This window comes from Antedon bifida, chromosome 9, assembly GCF_963402885.1.
Source record: "Antedon bifida chromosome 9, ecAntBifi1.1, whole genome shotgun sequence".
Taxonomy (NCBI): Eukaryota; Metazoa; Echinodermata; class Crinoidea; order Comatulida; family Antedonidae; genus Antedon; species Antedon bifida.
The window spans coordinates 21,461,538-21,478,935 of record NC_136234.1 but is presented as its reverse complement, the minus strand read 5'-3'; the positions used below and the strand labels follow the sequence as shown (position 1 = coordinate 21,478,935).

Below are 17,398 nucleotides of genomic sequence, written 5' to 3'. Positions count from 1 at the left end.
ATGGCAATATTATTGCATAATATTTGAATTTTAAAAAGTCGATATTTTGGAAATTTTGAAAAAATCCCTGTAGGCCTACAGGGAAATTTTCCAAAAATGACAAAATTTCGACCTTTTTATTTTTTAACAAAACTGGTTACTATGAGTCTATAAGATGATGATAACGCAATATATGCGCATATATGGCAATATTATTGCATAATATTTGAATTTTAAAAAGTCGATATTTTGGAAATTGTTGAAAAATCCCTGTACTATAGTACAGGGAAATTTTCCAAAAATGACAAAATTTCGACCTTTTTATTTTTTAACAAAACTGGTTACTATGACTCTATAAGATGATGATAACGCAATATATGCGCATATATGGCAATATTATTGCATAATATTTGAATTTTAAAAAGTCGATATTTTGGCAATTTTTGAAAAATCCCTGTACTATAGTACAGGGAAATTTTCCAAAAATGACCAAATTTCGAACTTTTTATTTTTTAACAAAACTGGTTACTATGACTCTATAAGATGATGATAACGCAATATATGCGCATATATGGCAATATTATTGAATAATAATTGAATTTTAAAAAGACGATATTTTGGCAATTTTTGAAAAAATCCCTGTACTATAGTACAGGGAAATTTTCAAAAAATTAGCAAATTTCGATCTGTTTATTTTTTGACAAAACTGGTTACTATGACTCTATAAGATGATGATAACGCAATATATGCGCATATATGGCAATATTATTGCATAATAATTGAATTTTAAAAAGTCGATATTTTGGAAATTTTGAAAAAATCCCTGTAGGCCTACAGGGAAATTTTCCAAAAATGACAAAATTTCGACCTTTTTATTTTTTAACAAAACTGGTTACTATGAGTCTATAAGATGATGATAACGCAATATATGCGCATATATGGCAATATTATTGCATAATATTTGAATTTTAAAAAGTCGATATTTTGGAAATTGTTGAAAAATCCCTGTACAGGGAAATTTTCCAAAAATGACAAAATTTCGACCTTTTTATTTTTTAACAAAACTGGTTACTATGACTCTATAAGATGATGATAACGCAATATATGCGCATATATGGCAATATTATTGCATAATATTTGAATTTTAAAAAGTCGATATTTTGGCAATTTTTGAAAAATCCCTGTACTATAGTACAGGGAAATTTTCCAAAAATGACCAAATTTCGAACTTTTTATTTTTTAACAAAACTGGTTACTATGACTCTATAAGATGATGATAACGCAATATATGCGCATATATGGCAATATTATTGAATAATAATTGAATTTTAAAAAGTCGATATTTTGGCAATTTTTGAAAAAATCCCTGTACTATAGTACAGGGAAATTTTCCAAAAATGACAAAATTTCGACCTTTTTATTTTTTAACAAAACTGGTTACTATGAGTCTATAAGATGATGATAACGCAATATATGCGCATATATGGCAATATTATTGCATAATATTTGAATTTTAAAAAGTCGATATTTTGGAAATTTTGAAAAAAATCCCTGTAGGCCTACAGGGAAATTTTCAAAAAATTAGCAAATTTCGATCTGTTTATTTTTTGACAAAACTGGTTACTATGACTCTATAAGATGATGATAACGCAATATATGCGCATATATGGCAATATTATTGCATAATAATTGAATTTTAAAAAGTCGATATTTTGGAAATTTTGAAAAAATCCCTGTAGGCCTACAGGGAAATTTTCCAAAAATGACAAAATTTCGACCTTTTTATTTTTTAACAAAACTGGTTACTATGAGTCTATAAGATGATGATAACGCAATATATGCGCATATATGGCAATATTATTGCATAATATTTGAATTTTAAAAAGTCGATATTTTGGAAATTGTTGAAAAATCCCTGTACAGGGAAATTTTCCAAAAATGACAAAATTTCGACCTTTTTATTTTTTAACAAAACTGGTTACTATGACTCTATAAGATGATGATAACGCAATATATGCGCATATATGGCAATATTATTGCATAATATTTGAATTTTAAAAAGTCGATATTTTGGCAATTTTTGAAAAATCCCTGTACTATAGTACAGGGAAATTTTCCAAAAATGACCAAATTTCGAACTTTTTATTTTTTAACAAAACTGGTTACTATGACTCTATAAGATGATGATAACGCAATATATGCGCATATATGGCAATATTATTGAATAATAATTGAATTTTAAAAAGTCGATATTTTGGCAATTTTTGAAAAAATCCCTGTACTATAGTACAGGGAAATTTTCCAAAAATGACAAAATTTCGACCTTTTTATTTTTTAACAAAACTGGTTACTATGAGTCTATAAGATGATGATAACGCAATATATGCGCATATATGGCAATATTATTGCATAATATTTGAATTTTAAAAAGTCGATATTTTGGAAATTTTGAAAAAATCCCTGTAGGCCTACAGGGAAATTTTCAAAAAATTAGCAAATTTCGATCTGTTTATTTTTTGACAAAACTGGTTACTATGACTCTATAAGATGATGATAACGCAATATATGCGCATATATGGCAATATTATTGCATAATAATTGAATTTTAAAAAGTCGATATTTTGGCAATTTTTGAAAAAATCCCTGTACTATAGTACAGGGAAATTTTCCAAAAATGACAAAATTTCGACCTTTTTATTTTTTGACAAAACTGGTTACTATGACTCTATAAGATGATGATAACGCAATATATGCGCATATATGGCAATATTATTGCATAATATTTGAATTTTAAAAAGTCGATATTTTGGAAATTGTTGAAAAATCCCTGTACTATAGTACAGGGAAATTTTCCAAAAATGACAAAATTTCGACCTTTTTATTTTTTAACAAAACTGGTTACTATGACTCTATAAGATGATGATAACGCAATATATGCGCATATATGGCAATATTATTGCATAATATTTGAATTTTAAAAAGTCGATATTTTGGAAATTGTTGAAAAATCCCTGTACTATAGTACAGGGAAATTTTCCAAAAATGACCAAATTTCGATCTTTTTATTTTTTAACAAAACTGGTTACTATGACTCTATAAGATGATGATAACGCAATATATGCGCATATATGGCAATATTATTGCATAATAATTGAATTTTAAAAAGTCGATATTTTTTCTGCAGTAGGAAGAAGACGACGACGTTATAGTACAGTAATTCCGTATGACGTCATACATTCTAGATCATATAGTAGGCCGTTCGAGTAGAAGCAGTAGTCAGATAACAACAACAACAACCTCAATTTACCATCTACATGTCCGTGGTAGCTAGCATAAATTGCAAAAGTTACAAAAATACACAGTGAAAAATAGTGCTTTTATCATGCATTTATTATCACTATTTACTAATTAAAACAATTAATGCCAATTGGCAAAACTCGTTACCGTGCATTGATAGAAATAGAATCAGGAGTGTCTGTATATAATGTACAATATGTTAAGATAGCTGTTGATTTGCGACCACCCATAGTAGCTATTATGCTTTAGAATCAAGCCGTCCAGATGTGTAAAATCGATCGGTCAACTTGACCTATACTCGACGATATGACGACCTGTCAACAATTTTCAAACCACACTCAACATTTTGTAATATATATTAATAATATAATAATATTATGACGTCAACAATTCTATGTCTAGGTCGTCGCAAAACCGAAAGCACTTATAAGCACTGTTTATAAGATAAAATTAGCAGAATAGAATACCCAATTAATAATTTCAATATAATAATAGTAGTAATAATAATAAATATAATAATAACCATAAATCGTGGTGATTAGGATTCTCATTGAACCAGAAAAGGTGACTTAATATTATTTCATTTGTGTTTATAATAAAACAAGAACAGAATAGGCATATACTAAGAAGAAATTAAAGGTAGTATCCGTTTTTAAGTTAAAATGACTCATAAGGAAAGTGTTGCATCCTACTATGAACACAGTATAAACAAGAATGCTATAAAAACAGGAAAGAATAAAGTGGGAAAAGGAGAGAAATGGAATGAAAAAGAGAGGAATATCCAGAATGAATTTTAAAGTAAAAACAAAGAAAACCTACCACGAGAAGATAATTTAAATTGGAAACAAGATGACCCTGTATATTAAAAAAAAGGTTTGAGGTTAAACCAATAAGACCCTGTTTAATGAAAAGAAAGGTTTGAGGTGAAACCAAGAAGACCCTGTATAATAAAAAGAAAGGTTTGAGGTGAAACCAAGAAGACCCTGTATAATAAAAAGAAAGGTTTGAGGTGAAACCAAGAAGACCCTGTTTTCTGTGGAAAATATTTGACTAATGGAAACATGTTGACCATGTATATTAAAGAGTAAGGCTTGATGTGAAACCAGGGGGCGGGGAGAGTGGAGTAAAGTAGTAAGACAATATGTTGCCATAGAGGAACGTGTAATGTGAGAAAAAAAAGACATCCAGAAAAGAAAGTAAAAAAAGGAAAAGGAAACGCAACGGCAATCATTAAAGGAGAATATCATAAAATTGGCCTTGTTCATACAAAGAGCGAAGACCTTAAATAACTTGATTGAATAATTCTAATATACTATTCATTCTTATATATTGTTTAAAACAAATCAAAATCCGTAGTTAAGCCGGTCGATTTCTTCTTCGTCAAACCATCACCTGAAAGAGAAAAAAACATTTTTCCAAATTAATTGTAGAGAGTGTGTGAGGTGATATCGAAAGTAGAAACTCTAGACCCATACATGTACAAGAGAACCGAAGACAAAGAAATGGAGATTCAACACAATACAAAAATCGAACTGAAGCTATTTATTTTTCATCCTTTCTATTTCTGATTAAAATAGAAAAGAAACATGCACATTTCCTGCCTACCTTTTGTTCTTGTAAACGCTCAGTTAAGTTGTATCGGCATCTTCGATGACATATGTCATGTAAAAGCCTCTGTAGAATTTATCTCTGACGGAATTGTTAGCAGTCTTGAATCTGACAACAACTGATTCAACGTTTTCGTAAGTGAATGTTTGTGAGGCATCATTACCGCTAATTTGTTCTCTGAAATGAAATCCATCATGATAATGCATACGAAGAATTTTTCAAGGAGAAAAGGTTGAAATAGATCTTTGATGTAGTTTATATATTCATAACATATCGCTAACACTAATGTATTGACAAAATAAAAAAGACTATTTCAAGAGTTGAAAATAGAGCAGTCAATTTGTCAACGAAAGAACTATTCTCAAAGTTTACAAAGAGCTGAGCGTACATTAGAGAGCGTCACCATTAGATATACCTTTTCCGTGAGGTAGGGCTAATTCAAATGACACGTGATGCGTAATTAACCAATCAAATTGCATGAATACATCATAAGTTGTGAAATTTATGATTGTGTCTATTTCAATTAATTACTCAAAAGACAGAAGAAACACTTAATTTCATTTGTAAATTCATAACTTATTTAAATCTAGACAATGGGCATCCCAATACAATTATTTAAACAGAGATCTAAAGGCTACTTTCGTGAAATTCTTAGATTGAGAGAAATTAAATTTGCTATATGTATGTTTATTATGTTTAATTAAGTGTGGTTTCTTGTTTATTCTGTAATATTTGTTTAGGACCACAATGGAAATAAGTTTGCCGTCTCGGTACCTTATTGTGTTTTTATCCTATTATTTTATGTCAGAATAAAGAAATAAATAAATAAATCATGTCGGTCGGTTGGTCGGTCGGTCTGTAAACACTAACTCAAATTTGAGCACGCGACTGCAGCCATCTATATGGCCTTGTTAGTCAGGGCAATAGCATTGAAACGTTGAAACGTATTTATATTATTTCTGTTCAGCTAAACTTACTTGAGGCTACCTCGCTTAAGAAACAGTTTGCTTTTGGTCCACGATTCTAAATCGAGGTCTTCGAAAGCAAACGTGATTTTCTTTCCAGATGGTACATCCACAGTGATCTCACAGAAATTGTACGCATTTATGAAATAACTTCTTGGGTACTGAAACGGATATTCCGGGGACTTGATGATTCCTCCAGTATCTGTAGTTGTATGTTGCATTGCTGGTTCACACTCTAAAAAAAACAACAAACATCTTATCTATACACAAAAAAAACCTTCAATTAGATGTTTGATTTACATTCATTCGTGAAATAAGACGTGAAATCAGTGGGAAAAAAACATAATTAGTCAATTAATTTATCAATTTCAGTTGTATAACAATGTTTAGTATTGCTAGCCTAGGCAGATATAGGCCTACTTAGATCTGTTGTTCACAGTAGATGTGTTATGAAACCAATAATGCATGTTTATATTTTGTTAATACAATTCAATTTTGTGGAAGATTCATTCGGCTTTCGCCTCAGAAAACGTTTCATCTTTTACCTCATGAAATGTTTCGTACCATTTTACTCATAAACATTCATTTTGTTTGTATACTGTTTAGCCATTGTATATCCTATAATAATATAATACAAATACAACTCTTACTATCAGTACAATGACTTAGGTCGCACGAAATAGTCTGCATGTTTAAGCCTATGCACGTTGAGCCAGAACAAGTCCTAGTTCGTTGTTTATACCCAGCTCCACAAGTAGCACTGCACTCTCCCCAACTGCTCCAACTATCCCAGGCTAATAATAATAAAGAAGCTATAATTAATTCACGTACTCCCTGGTACACTGACGTTATGCTACATACCATTTTAAGTTATTGTATACATAGGCCTGGTATTGGAAATAAAGGAGGTGTGGTTAGGTTGGGTTTGTGTGTCGGGATGCTATCTTTTCAGAGAGATCAAGGCCTTTAGTATTAACCAGAAAATGTAAAGTATAATATTTCTTTTATATTATACTGTATATTAAACGTGTATACACATCGTTCTAAAGTAGTGTTTTATTTCAATTAATCCGCCCTCTACCATCTAATGTTGAGGCCGGACCGCTCACTTACTATAATTCTAATCTAGTTTTTACTTCTGTTCAGCAATAGTCGAATCAACTTAATCACGTAATGCTATAATCAATCGCTAGGCTGTAAACGTTTTAATATTTGCTCATGGTAAATTATGTATTTTTAAATTAAACATTCATTAGAATAATTTATTATGATTAATTTATAATGTAAAATATCTGTACTAACTAGCAGGAGCAGTCGATTGCACCACAAATCTGAGCTTAAATCCAGTCCATTCATATACATTATCCGAATAGAATTTAATAATTGCTTCATTGTTAAAAGATATATCTTCAGGCAAATTCTGTCCACAAAATCTATAGAAAGTAAATCTTTATAATATTATTATTACTCACAATAATCTTTTTTTTAAATTAATGAATTATTTGGAAATTGTTACCATGAATTAATAAAATAACCACCGTGTTTCCCTCATATAAAATGTGCTACAAACTTTTGGAGGTCGTTATCATCAACTCCGATTCTAATGTGATCGTAACATGCATCAGCACTGGGGTCATATTCCAGATCCAATCGGTCAAAATACAAATAACCAAATTTTCCTTCTGGCACCTAGGGAGTAATGACATTGAAATAAAATAATGACGGATTGACGGGAGGTGTAAGTAAGGAGGAAGAAGATAGGTGAGGATAGATGTAGACACGACAAGAAAATGGAGGTGACATGCCCGAGTGATGTATATTACTATGATTAATAATACGATGTTTAAAGATGTACGTGTGCTGTAGGTAGAATTAACATCGGATGTGTATGAGATTCGTAGATTGAAATTGGATTAGGCCTATATTATAACCCCTCTCCACAAAAGCGACTTCGAAAAACTCTAGAGGGCGCCATATTTAAAAGGTCAATCGGGACAAAAAAGTTCTTTCTAGGCGCGAGGCAGCAGGAGCGATGATGTAAATTTACATCACCCGCGCTAGCCTAGATGGAAATGTGGCAGTTGTAAATTTAGATCAACGCGCTAGCGCGCCTAGATGGAAATTTTGGTCCCGATTGACCTTTTAAATATGGCGCCCTCTGGAGTATCGAAGTCACAATAAGCCATTCTTATGACAACTTTCTGATACTGTTATCAATCAATTAAAGGCAATTGGTGATGGGAACTGAAAAGAGATACATTTTTTTACATTCAATTATATTGAAAAACCATTATTCGTTTTTCATCATTCAATATTTTGATAACATTTATTATTGGCTTTATTGAAATTTGGGGTTGCCGCATTTCATTTATCACTAACAATGCGTTTGTACAGTTACAAAACACTATAGACTAGACTTATTTTATAAGCAAAATGTAATCACTTACAGTAATAACCCATCTGCATTCTGATTCAGTAGGATATCCGCTTGGATAGTTCTCAGATTGGATAACATCATAAACATTCTCACTAGCATCTGGTGTACAACCACCGATAGCAGGAACTTTTGATTGTATCGGAGAAAAAAACATGGTTAGTATTAGTAAAGAGGCACTGTTTAAACATTACAAAATGATGCTAACGTAGCCTACACCCCACACGATTTAATTAAAAATTGCAATAATAACCTATATTTTTTTTATCATTATCGATGATAACGATAATAACGACGACGACGATGACACCAGAATTTAGAAGATGTAATAATTCATAAACATAATAGTCAGTTATTTTCCAAAAAATAATATACTACTTTGAGCATCATTTACCTGGACATCCATCTAGATCACATGATGTTTCTTCCGTAGTGTCACCAATACAGTCAGTGGTTGCGCATTCTCTGCTACGCGTCTTGGTTGCTGTGCCACAAGTAGCACTGCAGTCACCCCATTCAGACCAAGAACCCCACACTGTAAAGAACAGTATATTATCTAGTATGTATAGACTTATCATGACAAGTGAAAATAAAATGTTATTATTCATTTGAATTTTATTTTATAGGTTTTAATTCGTGCTTAAACCTATAGCATCTAAAAAAAATAAGGAATATTTATCTGCGGTCTATAAACAACTAATTTTATCTTCAATAATACAGACAATAAGATTGAAAATGCAACTATGTTTACAATCCTACATGACGTATGTCTGATCTGTATTTAACTCACCGAGAGTTGAAAAGAAAACAAAATGACAATCCTACATGACGTATGTCTGATCTGTATTTAACTCACCGAGAGTTGAAAAGAAAACAAAATGACAATCCTACATGACGTATGTCTTATCTGTATTTAACTCACCGAGAGTTGAAAAGAAAACAAAATAGCTTGTCACACATTTGTTAATTACCAATATACTATACGTACCATTTGGACATTCATCTAGATCACATGACAATTCTTCCGTGCTGTCACCAATACAGTCAGTGGTTGCGCATTCTCTGCTACGCGTCTTGGTTGCTGTACCACAAGTAGCACTGCAGTCACCCCATTCAGACCAAGAACCCCACTCTTTATAAGAAGAATATAATATCTAGTATTTGAAACGTTCAAGGTTTATAACATTTATTCAACAATGGTAAAATAATAATATATGGGTAAATGTAGTAAAACAATAATAGTAGTAATGACAGAAAAGCAAACAAAATGAAAGGCCGCTAATAATATACTTTGAATGGCAATTTTTATCTGATATCACAGAAATACGATTCCGTTATACGTACCATTTGGACATCCATCTAGATCACATGATGTTTCTTCCGTAGTGTCACCAATACAGTCAGTGGTTGCGCATTCTCTGCTACGCGTCTTGGTTGATGTACCACAAGTAGCACTACAGTCACTCCATTCAGACCAAGAACCCCACTCTTTATAAGAACAGTACATCAATTAATAAATTAGGTATAGACTCGAGGCTCTACTTTTTGCTTAATATATTATTTGGTAACAGACCAAGAACCCCACTGTGTATAACAATACATTGTCTAGCATTTAAAAAAAAAGTTTGTTTACGGTAATGTTTTATGCTATGTTAAGTTAATTTGAAATGTTGAACAGTATTTTAACTTTTGTTCAGCTTGGTAAGGAACAAAGGAACATTGTGTACTTTTTCCAGCTAATTAGTAGGGAATGCGACATCGCATGAGGCTAATATACACGTAATGTAAATAATGCGTTATGCCACTAATATGTTTTCGTAGCTAAGCCATGCAGCAAACATGAATTCTTCAGTAGTCTGCTACCTTATTGAATATGCATTAGGAGTGAGTTGATCTCCTGATGAATAAAGGTCTATAGGCCAAATAGTCTATCGTGTCTGGAGAATGCCAATCTTATCACAGAAATACGATACCATTATACGTACCATTTGAACATCCATCTAGATCACATGACAATTCTTCCGTACTGTCACCAGGACAGTCAGTGGTTGTGCACTCTCTGCTACGCGTCTTGGTTGCTGTACCACAAGTGGCACTACACTCACCCCATTCAGACCAAGAACCCCAATCTTAATCGGAAACAATAAAGTCATTTAAAATGTTTCTTCAATGACACAAACACAATGCCACGCAATTAAAGTATAGTTATCTAATATTATTTGATCTGATGTGAAAAATAAATGTTAATACATTTTGGTAAATAAGTATTCAACATGTTCTCATTTTCAGCAACGTTAGTATTAGAACATAAGCCTAAATATTTGATTTCATTGATTTGTTCCAAGAATGACGAAATATCCTAGACTTGAATGACAAACAAATATTACAATCATAATTTTCAAATTATCACGATCTCAAATGTTGTCCTATTAATTCAGGGTTATCTTCATATGCTATCTTTTTAATATCCTGGAGTGGGTCGAACTTAAAGTCTTTCTGATGACTTATTTGACTCCTTCCCCCACCACATGACTCAACTACTCTTTCTTGTATTTATATGAAATTTTATGTATTAAAAAACTAGTTTAATATGATGTCATTGTGTATAAATTATTAATAATATTAAAATGTGTATAACCAATGCCTTAAAATGATATTTCCTATATTAGAAGAGTTTCAACTTGAAAAAGCATGTTTGATGATTTGGTCTGCTACGGATAGTAGGCCTAATGATCAGAAATATAGATAGAAATAATATTCTGTTTTATAATATCCATTACTATGCGTACTGTATGTGCAATATTCTTACTAGATACAAATGTGTATGTGGCAATAAATCCAGGTTCTGTCCAGTAATCATCTGAGTGAAACTCCACCATCATAACATTTCCAATTGACTGTATAATTTCCTGCTGAAGGGAGGTGCCACAAAACCTACGAAAATAGGTTATATGTTTAGTCATTATGCTTGTCATTTGTTAATAAAGCATTTGGACAAAAGATTCGATTCGAGTGCGCTATAGAGGAATTGTTGTAGGCCTGGATTTGATGTTTGTGTTAAAAAAAACAAACAAGCATGAACAAACAAGCATGCAAACCTAACTTAACTTACACTGTAATACAGTGCACATTGACAGTGACGTTCATTTCGGCCGTTGGATATGGGACGTCAATTTTATAGGTGGGCCAATAAGAACACATATTCGTTTGGACGCCATTGAATCGAGTCACCGCCTAAGGAACATACTTACCAAAATAGATTAATAAAATGTCCTAGGACAAGAATGGTGAGTAAAGATGGCAGTGATTAAGGCCGACCAACCCTCGTCGTACCCAAGACAATTGAGTACATTATGACAAAAGTGGCACACCATAATTAATTCGTCCCAACTTGCGGCCGAAATGATCAGACACCGAAATGTATACTACGGTATTGAAATTAATACCGGTAACGTACCAAGGCTCTGATGTATCAAATTGTAAGCCATCGTAACGTAGATAAACGTAGTCGTAATAACAATCATAATCTTCAATCGAAAATGCTTCAAAATATAATACAACTGTATAGCCTTCCGGTGCCTAAAACAAAAGGAAAAATAGTATCCCTCAATTATGCGGGATCTACAGTGGTTATTGTTTAACATATCGTATTCGTTTTGGATTATTATGTGCAACAGAAAAAATATTAGGTATATGTGCCGGATTTACTCTTAAATAGACACAGTTCAGCACTTCCTCTTCATAGGACAGTTCACATCAACATTTTTTGTAATTAATATTTTGTTGCAAACTTACTTCAATTAAGTAGGTGCAGTCTATATTTAGTGGATAGTCTTGAGGATAATTCGGCGTCTTTATGTTCCCGTTGTCACTCGTGAAATGACCACCACAATCTTTAATACGCCATAATATAAACAAATAATACAATTTGTTTTCGTTTAGTAAGTTATTTCAATGTCACATAATAATTGAATCGAAATATAAATTACCTGACATGATAAAGCCAACATTTAAGTAAAAAACAGATTTAAATGTAAGCCGTTTCTTCATAAGGAAAATCATAATTTAGACTAGGTTTTTTTCTTAGAAAGTGTAAACTTTATAAAACTACAAAATGACCAATTACAAGTTTGATTTTATTATCTTAATTGTTCATGTTTTGTGGGACAATGCATTTAAAAAGGAACAAATTTCAATTATTTGAGTCTACTTACCATCCACATCTGACGAGATTGCCGTTAAAGACTGGCAGTAATCTCCGCCTAATCCATCTGGGCAAACACATGCGCAGTCCTTACCGACAAAGCCACCGTTTTTACAGTTTTGCTGCAATTCACTTTCACTGCAATCAGCTTTAAATTAAAAGAAGTTTTAATTAGAAGAAGCTATATAGGAAATTATGGATTTGACAACAAAATGAGAAAATAGACAAACTACTGACATTAATTGGTAAGAATAATACATTTTCAATTTAACGATTAAGATGAAAATATACATGAGTTTCACCAGGAAGAACAAATATATTGTTTGAAGGTTTGCATGGCGAAATCAAATGTTGATATAAAGTTTGCGGTACACCACGTGTATTAGTTCTCAAAAGAACTGTTGAATTTCTCGACGTTTCGATCAAAATGCTTTGATCGTCCTCAGGAATGAGAACGTTCTCACTCCTGAGGACCTGAGGACGATCAAAGCATATTGATCGAAACGTCGAGAAACTTAACAGTTCTTTTCAGAACTAATACACGTGGTGTACCGCAAACTTTATATCAACAGGAACAAATATGTAATTATATCAAGAAAGAAATAAGAATACGGCGATAACTGGTCGTTCTTACTGCGAGGACGATTAAGGCATATTGATAGAAACAGTTCCTTTCATAACTATAATACGAGGTGTACCGAAAACTTTGTATCAATACTTAAGACTGGTCAAACAATCTATTTCATAAACTACTTTTCCAAATGAAATCTTGATCCAATACATGTTGACAATGTGTTGGTATGTGTGGATTATGACATTAATAATAATTACCATTTCATGACATTATTTTAAATGTAAAAATAAACATAAATTGAAGGAATAAAATTGAAAGAACTTACCGTTACATTCGTAAAGTGCATTGATAAACTGACTGTCCACGTGACTAAGGGATTGCTGTTGTCCAAAACTCAGTTGTTTCATAGCATCATGAGTTTCTATAACATAATCCGTATCCGCAAGATTATTTCTTCTGAATGTCTAATGAAACAAATAAAAATAGCATTTTTATTAGCTGAATTATTTTGATTTTGATCATTGGAACAAATAAAAAACAACATTGTCTAGTTGACGTCATGATTTTATCTTTTCCTTAATCAACATCATAATTTGGAATCAATCAAGACAAACTGTGAGATGCGATGTAGGCCTATAACTAAGAAGAGATGAAAATTCATTTTAACAATTTCAGATGAACAAATTGTATAACGAAACTTGTGAGAAGGCATTTACATAATGCATACCAAAATTAAAATAGACACTAATCTCTACAGGTGTGAAGAACAAATTATTCAAGTGCAAAGTTTTTTTTGTTACGCTGAAACTTTACTGAAAGGAAGATTGATATTATTAAGAAAGCAGACAATTTTTAAAGTAAGAGTTCTGAAAAGTAAAAATTATCTTAGATTCACTTGGCAGGATTTTAATGTGATTTCGTTTTCTTTGAATCTCTATTTTTTATGTGGAATTTTGTTATTCTGAAATAAAGTAATCAATCAATCAATAATATAGAAATAATTGTTCCAAAAATTAATTAATACAAACTTACGTAACGACTATAATGCATAACAGAACCAAGATCGTATGGTACCGAAAGAGTGCTCTGAGTCTGCTCTATATCAAACTGCGATTGGAAGCCGGATTCGATGTTTTCTGTTATCACATCTATAAACTCGTCACGATCTGGCCGAGTATGTTCGTGACGCCTTCCGATAGCATGCCCTATCTCGTGTATCACGACTCCGATCTGTTGATAATGTAAACAAACAAATCAGAGAGTTGCAACCTTCGCCAGGAGTAAAACGAGAAAATGGATCAAGAATCGTAGTTTTGACGTACAGCATAAAAATATTTAAAGAGGTCCATAATTTGTATCCTGATGAGGATGATTCTGGACTGGTTATTCAAGGAAGCGTCGCTGCCATAGGAGGCGGATCCAGGTTTTTTATTTTTTTTTGGTTGAGGGTGTTTATTATTTAGTTTAGTTGTTGATTATTTTGTATGACCTCGGCTGATTTTGTACATTCCTCGCAACGAGTGACTGATCTTTCTTACCTTCTTGTTTGTCTTATTTTGTAAAATGTATCTCATTTGCCTGAATAATGAACAAAAAGCAAGTAAGCAACAACAATAGCAAACTATAACAAAACAATAAATATAAATTCGAACAAAAAATTGGATACGTACGGTGTTACAACCTGAATTCCCCAAAAAAACAAAGTTATGTTCAGTATCATCCGTAAAGCCCAACGACGCATAGCACCTATAATTATAATATAATAAAAAAAACACAGAGTGTATAGCATAGGCACCACCATTACACCGCAATAAAACGGTGGTAAAAACGTCGTAAGCAGCGTACACTGTGGTATTTTTTCGACTGATATTAGGCGATCACATTTTTTTTAAAGTGATATAGGTCAATTTTTAAGGAACACTTTATAATAATGTTTTGCTCATACGACATGGTGTCCGGAAATCCCATAAACATAAGAGTGCTCATTTAGCCATTGAACCGCTTTTTCAAAACTGCACAGGTCACGGAGCATCGTCAAGTTATAGCGACTTCGGTGGGATAGGCCTAATCTACAAATCTTTTGCAATTTCCACCATCCGAGTTATCAGGGGATTTCAGGACACCATGTTAAATAAAAAAAATCTGAACAGAGGGTCATATGAGGAAAAACATTACTGTAAATCAGACAACAATGCATTCTCAAAATGCCTAAAATGAGAGCTGAACGTGCATTCGAGCGCGTTATCACAATTAAATAATACTTTTGTGTTATTGAATTGAGCTAATTCCAAATTACACGACAACTACGCAGGTTAGAGCCTAGAAATGGGCTAGAAATATAAAAACACAAACTTACCCGCCATCAGGAGTAGCAAACACTAGTCTTGGCTTCGAATCTGCCATAGTACTACTATCAAATTCCTCGAATGTGAGACAAGTCTTATCCGATAGTATCTCCATAGCTTCGCTTATTCGACTTCCATGATTAGTTACTGTTTGAGGAAAAAGTAAATAACATACAAATTAGGCTAATACCATGTAATTGCAAATTTTAAGTTTTAATGAATATTTAATTCTAGTAAATTTTACTATCCTTCCTTTCAGAATCAGAATTTGATACTAAATCAAATAATTTTAAAATGCGTTTATATTCCCCACAGTAAACACAGTAAAAGAACTCATTTCAATATTGAAAGGCTATTATTTAAAAATACAAGTACAATTATTGTAGTTTAACAAAATCGATAATTTAAAAAATGTCTTAATTATCATTATAACAATACCACTTTTACACTGCCTAGCAACACACAAGAGTTAATACAAACCCAGGCGATCTGCCTAAAGCCGGGAATCGCAAGTTTCAGCTTATACACATGCGCATTCATGTTTCTATGGCGACTCTCTAATTCTTTAGTTTTTTGCTTCAGCGGAATTGTTAGTTCGAATTGTTTCTATTTCTAAGAAGCGAAAAGTTGCGCAACCCATCAGAGCTTAGGAAATTAGCGTTCGTGAGTATTAATTAATACTAGGCCTAATTAGTAGGCCACTACTTCGGAATTGAATGAACATTGCAGCTATTCGCTCTTGTGGTTGAAGTGTTTTTTTCTCTGCGAAACGCTGGATTCATGCGGTTTGGTGTGTGCAAACTTTGGTGTTTTTCTATGTGAAAAAGAAAGGTGTATAGCGTCTTACCAATTGTGTTGTCGTCAGGTTTATATTGCCACGTTACGATTCCGTCAGGCCACGTTGCTGGACCGCTGTAGGCAGTGCGCCTTGATCTACCACTAGTCTTTATTCCATCGATAATTTGTTGCTGTTCTTCACTGATTATCATATCATTAACATATTCATTAACGTTGATTTCATTGAATTTTGCTTTTGACTGTATTAAATAAGGAGAAATAGTTTTAATAATCATCAACCAAATCATGACAAATACAAATCCATTTAAAACTTTCAGTACCAGACAGACAGTCTAAGATATAAGTATCTAGAATTCTAAATGAGCTTGCTGAAGAATTAGCAGTATTAGAAATAATGTTTAAATTAGTATTGATACGTGACGCCAATATCTAAAAAAAGGTCCAATAGGCCTAGACCTACCTTTCTTTTTACTTTTTGTTACAAAAAAATAAACCATAGGCCTACACGTGCTAAACATAAACAAACATAGGATTTATCATGTATGAAGTAATCAAATCCAGCCCCTAAACATTGAATAATAACATACATAATTGAATAAATACATAAATAAGGGTAAGCTTTCTAATTTTTAATATTATACATAAACTTTCTTTTAAAACATTGCCATCATACAAATATATTTTATTTTTACCACTCTTCCTAAATTATCAATAATAATTTCCCATATTATTTTATTTGTATTAACAATTGTTCTGTGTAGAACATTTTTTTTGCTATTCTTAAGGTGTTTTAAGGTAATTACAATAACCTTCTTTAGAACATAAGGTTAAAATAATCTTTTAGAAGATTTAGTCATAATATCTGAGACATGCAAATACCACTTTAAATAATTCTGAATATAATAGCTTAATATGCTGTACGTTATCTAGACCAATTTCATTAAGAGTAAAATTAAGCATCAAAAGTTTGTTTCGAAGAAACGAAATTTGGAATTTGCAATTTGAGCCATATCAAGTTCAGTACACCACTGATATCTAAGTATAATTGAAAGAATTTTAAAAGCACAAAACAAAACGATAGAATATTTAAAAGTGGATTAAAGAAATCTTACCTCATGTTTTCTCCTCGGTTTTTCCATAGGACGGGCTTCCAAACCGACGGCCAGGACCAGCAGAAGAAAACACCAAATAGTC

General features: G+C 32.2%; 1 protein-coding gene across 3 annotated transcripts; it reads right to left on the bottom strand.

Annotated features, from left to right (window-relative positions):
- Positions 1-3,351: 3,351 nt before the first annotated feature.
- On the bottom strand, positions 3,352-17,398 carry LOC144851994 (zinc metalloproteinase nas-36-like). 3 transcript variants are annotated; one of them, XM_078709670.1, is made up of 21 exons: positions 17,317-17,398; positions 16,254-16,443; positions 15,418-15,553; positions 14,732-14,807; positions 14,094-14,291; positions 13,387-13,525; positions 12,498-12,635; positions 12,079-12,176; positions 11,741-11,862; positions 11,093-11,217; positions 10,269-10,412; positions 9,628-9,771; positions 9,272-9,415; positions 8,678-8,818; positions 8,297-8,412; positions 7,420-7,538; positions 7,152-7,282; positions 6,500-6,643; positions 5,862-6,084; positions 4,882-5,061; positions 3,352-4,668 (listed from the first exon to the last, which is right to left on the bottom strand). In XM_078709670.1, exons 1-20 carry the CDS (start codon positions 17,341-17,343, stop codon positions 4,905-4,907), a joined length of 2,712 nt encoding a protein of 903 aa, XP_078565796.1. In that variant the 5' UTR covers positions 17,344-17,398; the 3' UTR covers positions 3,352-4,668; positions 4,882-4,904. The 3 variants fall into 3 exon arrangements, with proteins under 3 accessions (XP_078565796.1, XP_078565797.1, XP_078565798.1); XM_078709671.1 differs by lacking the exon at positions 9,628-9,771; XM_078709672.1 differs by lacking the exons at positions 9,628-9,771; positions 10,269-10,412.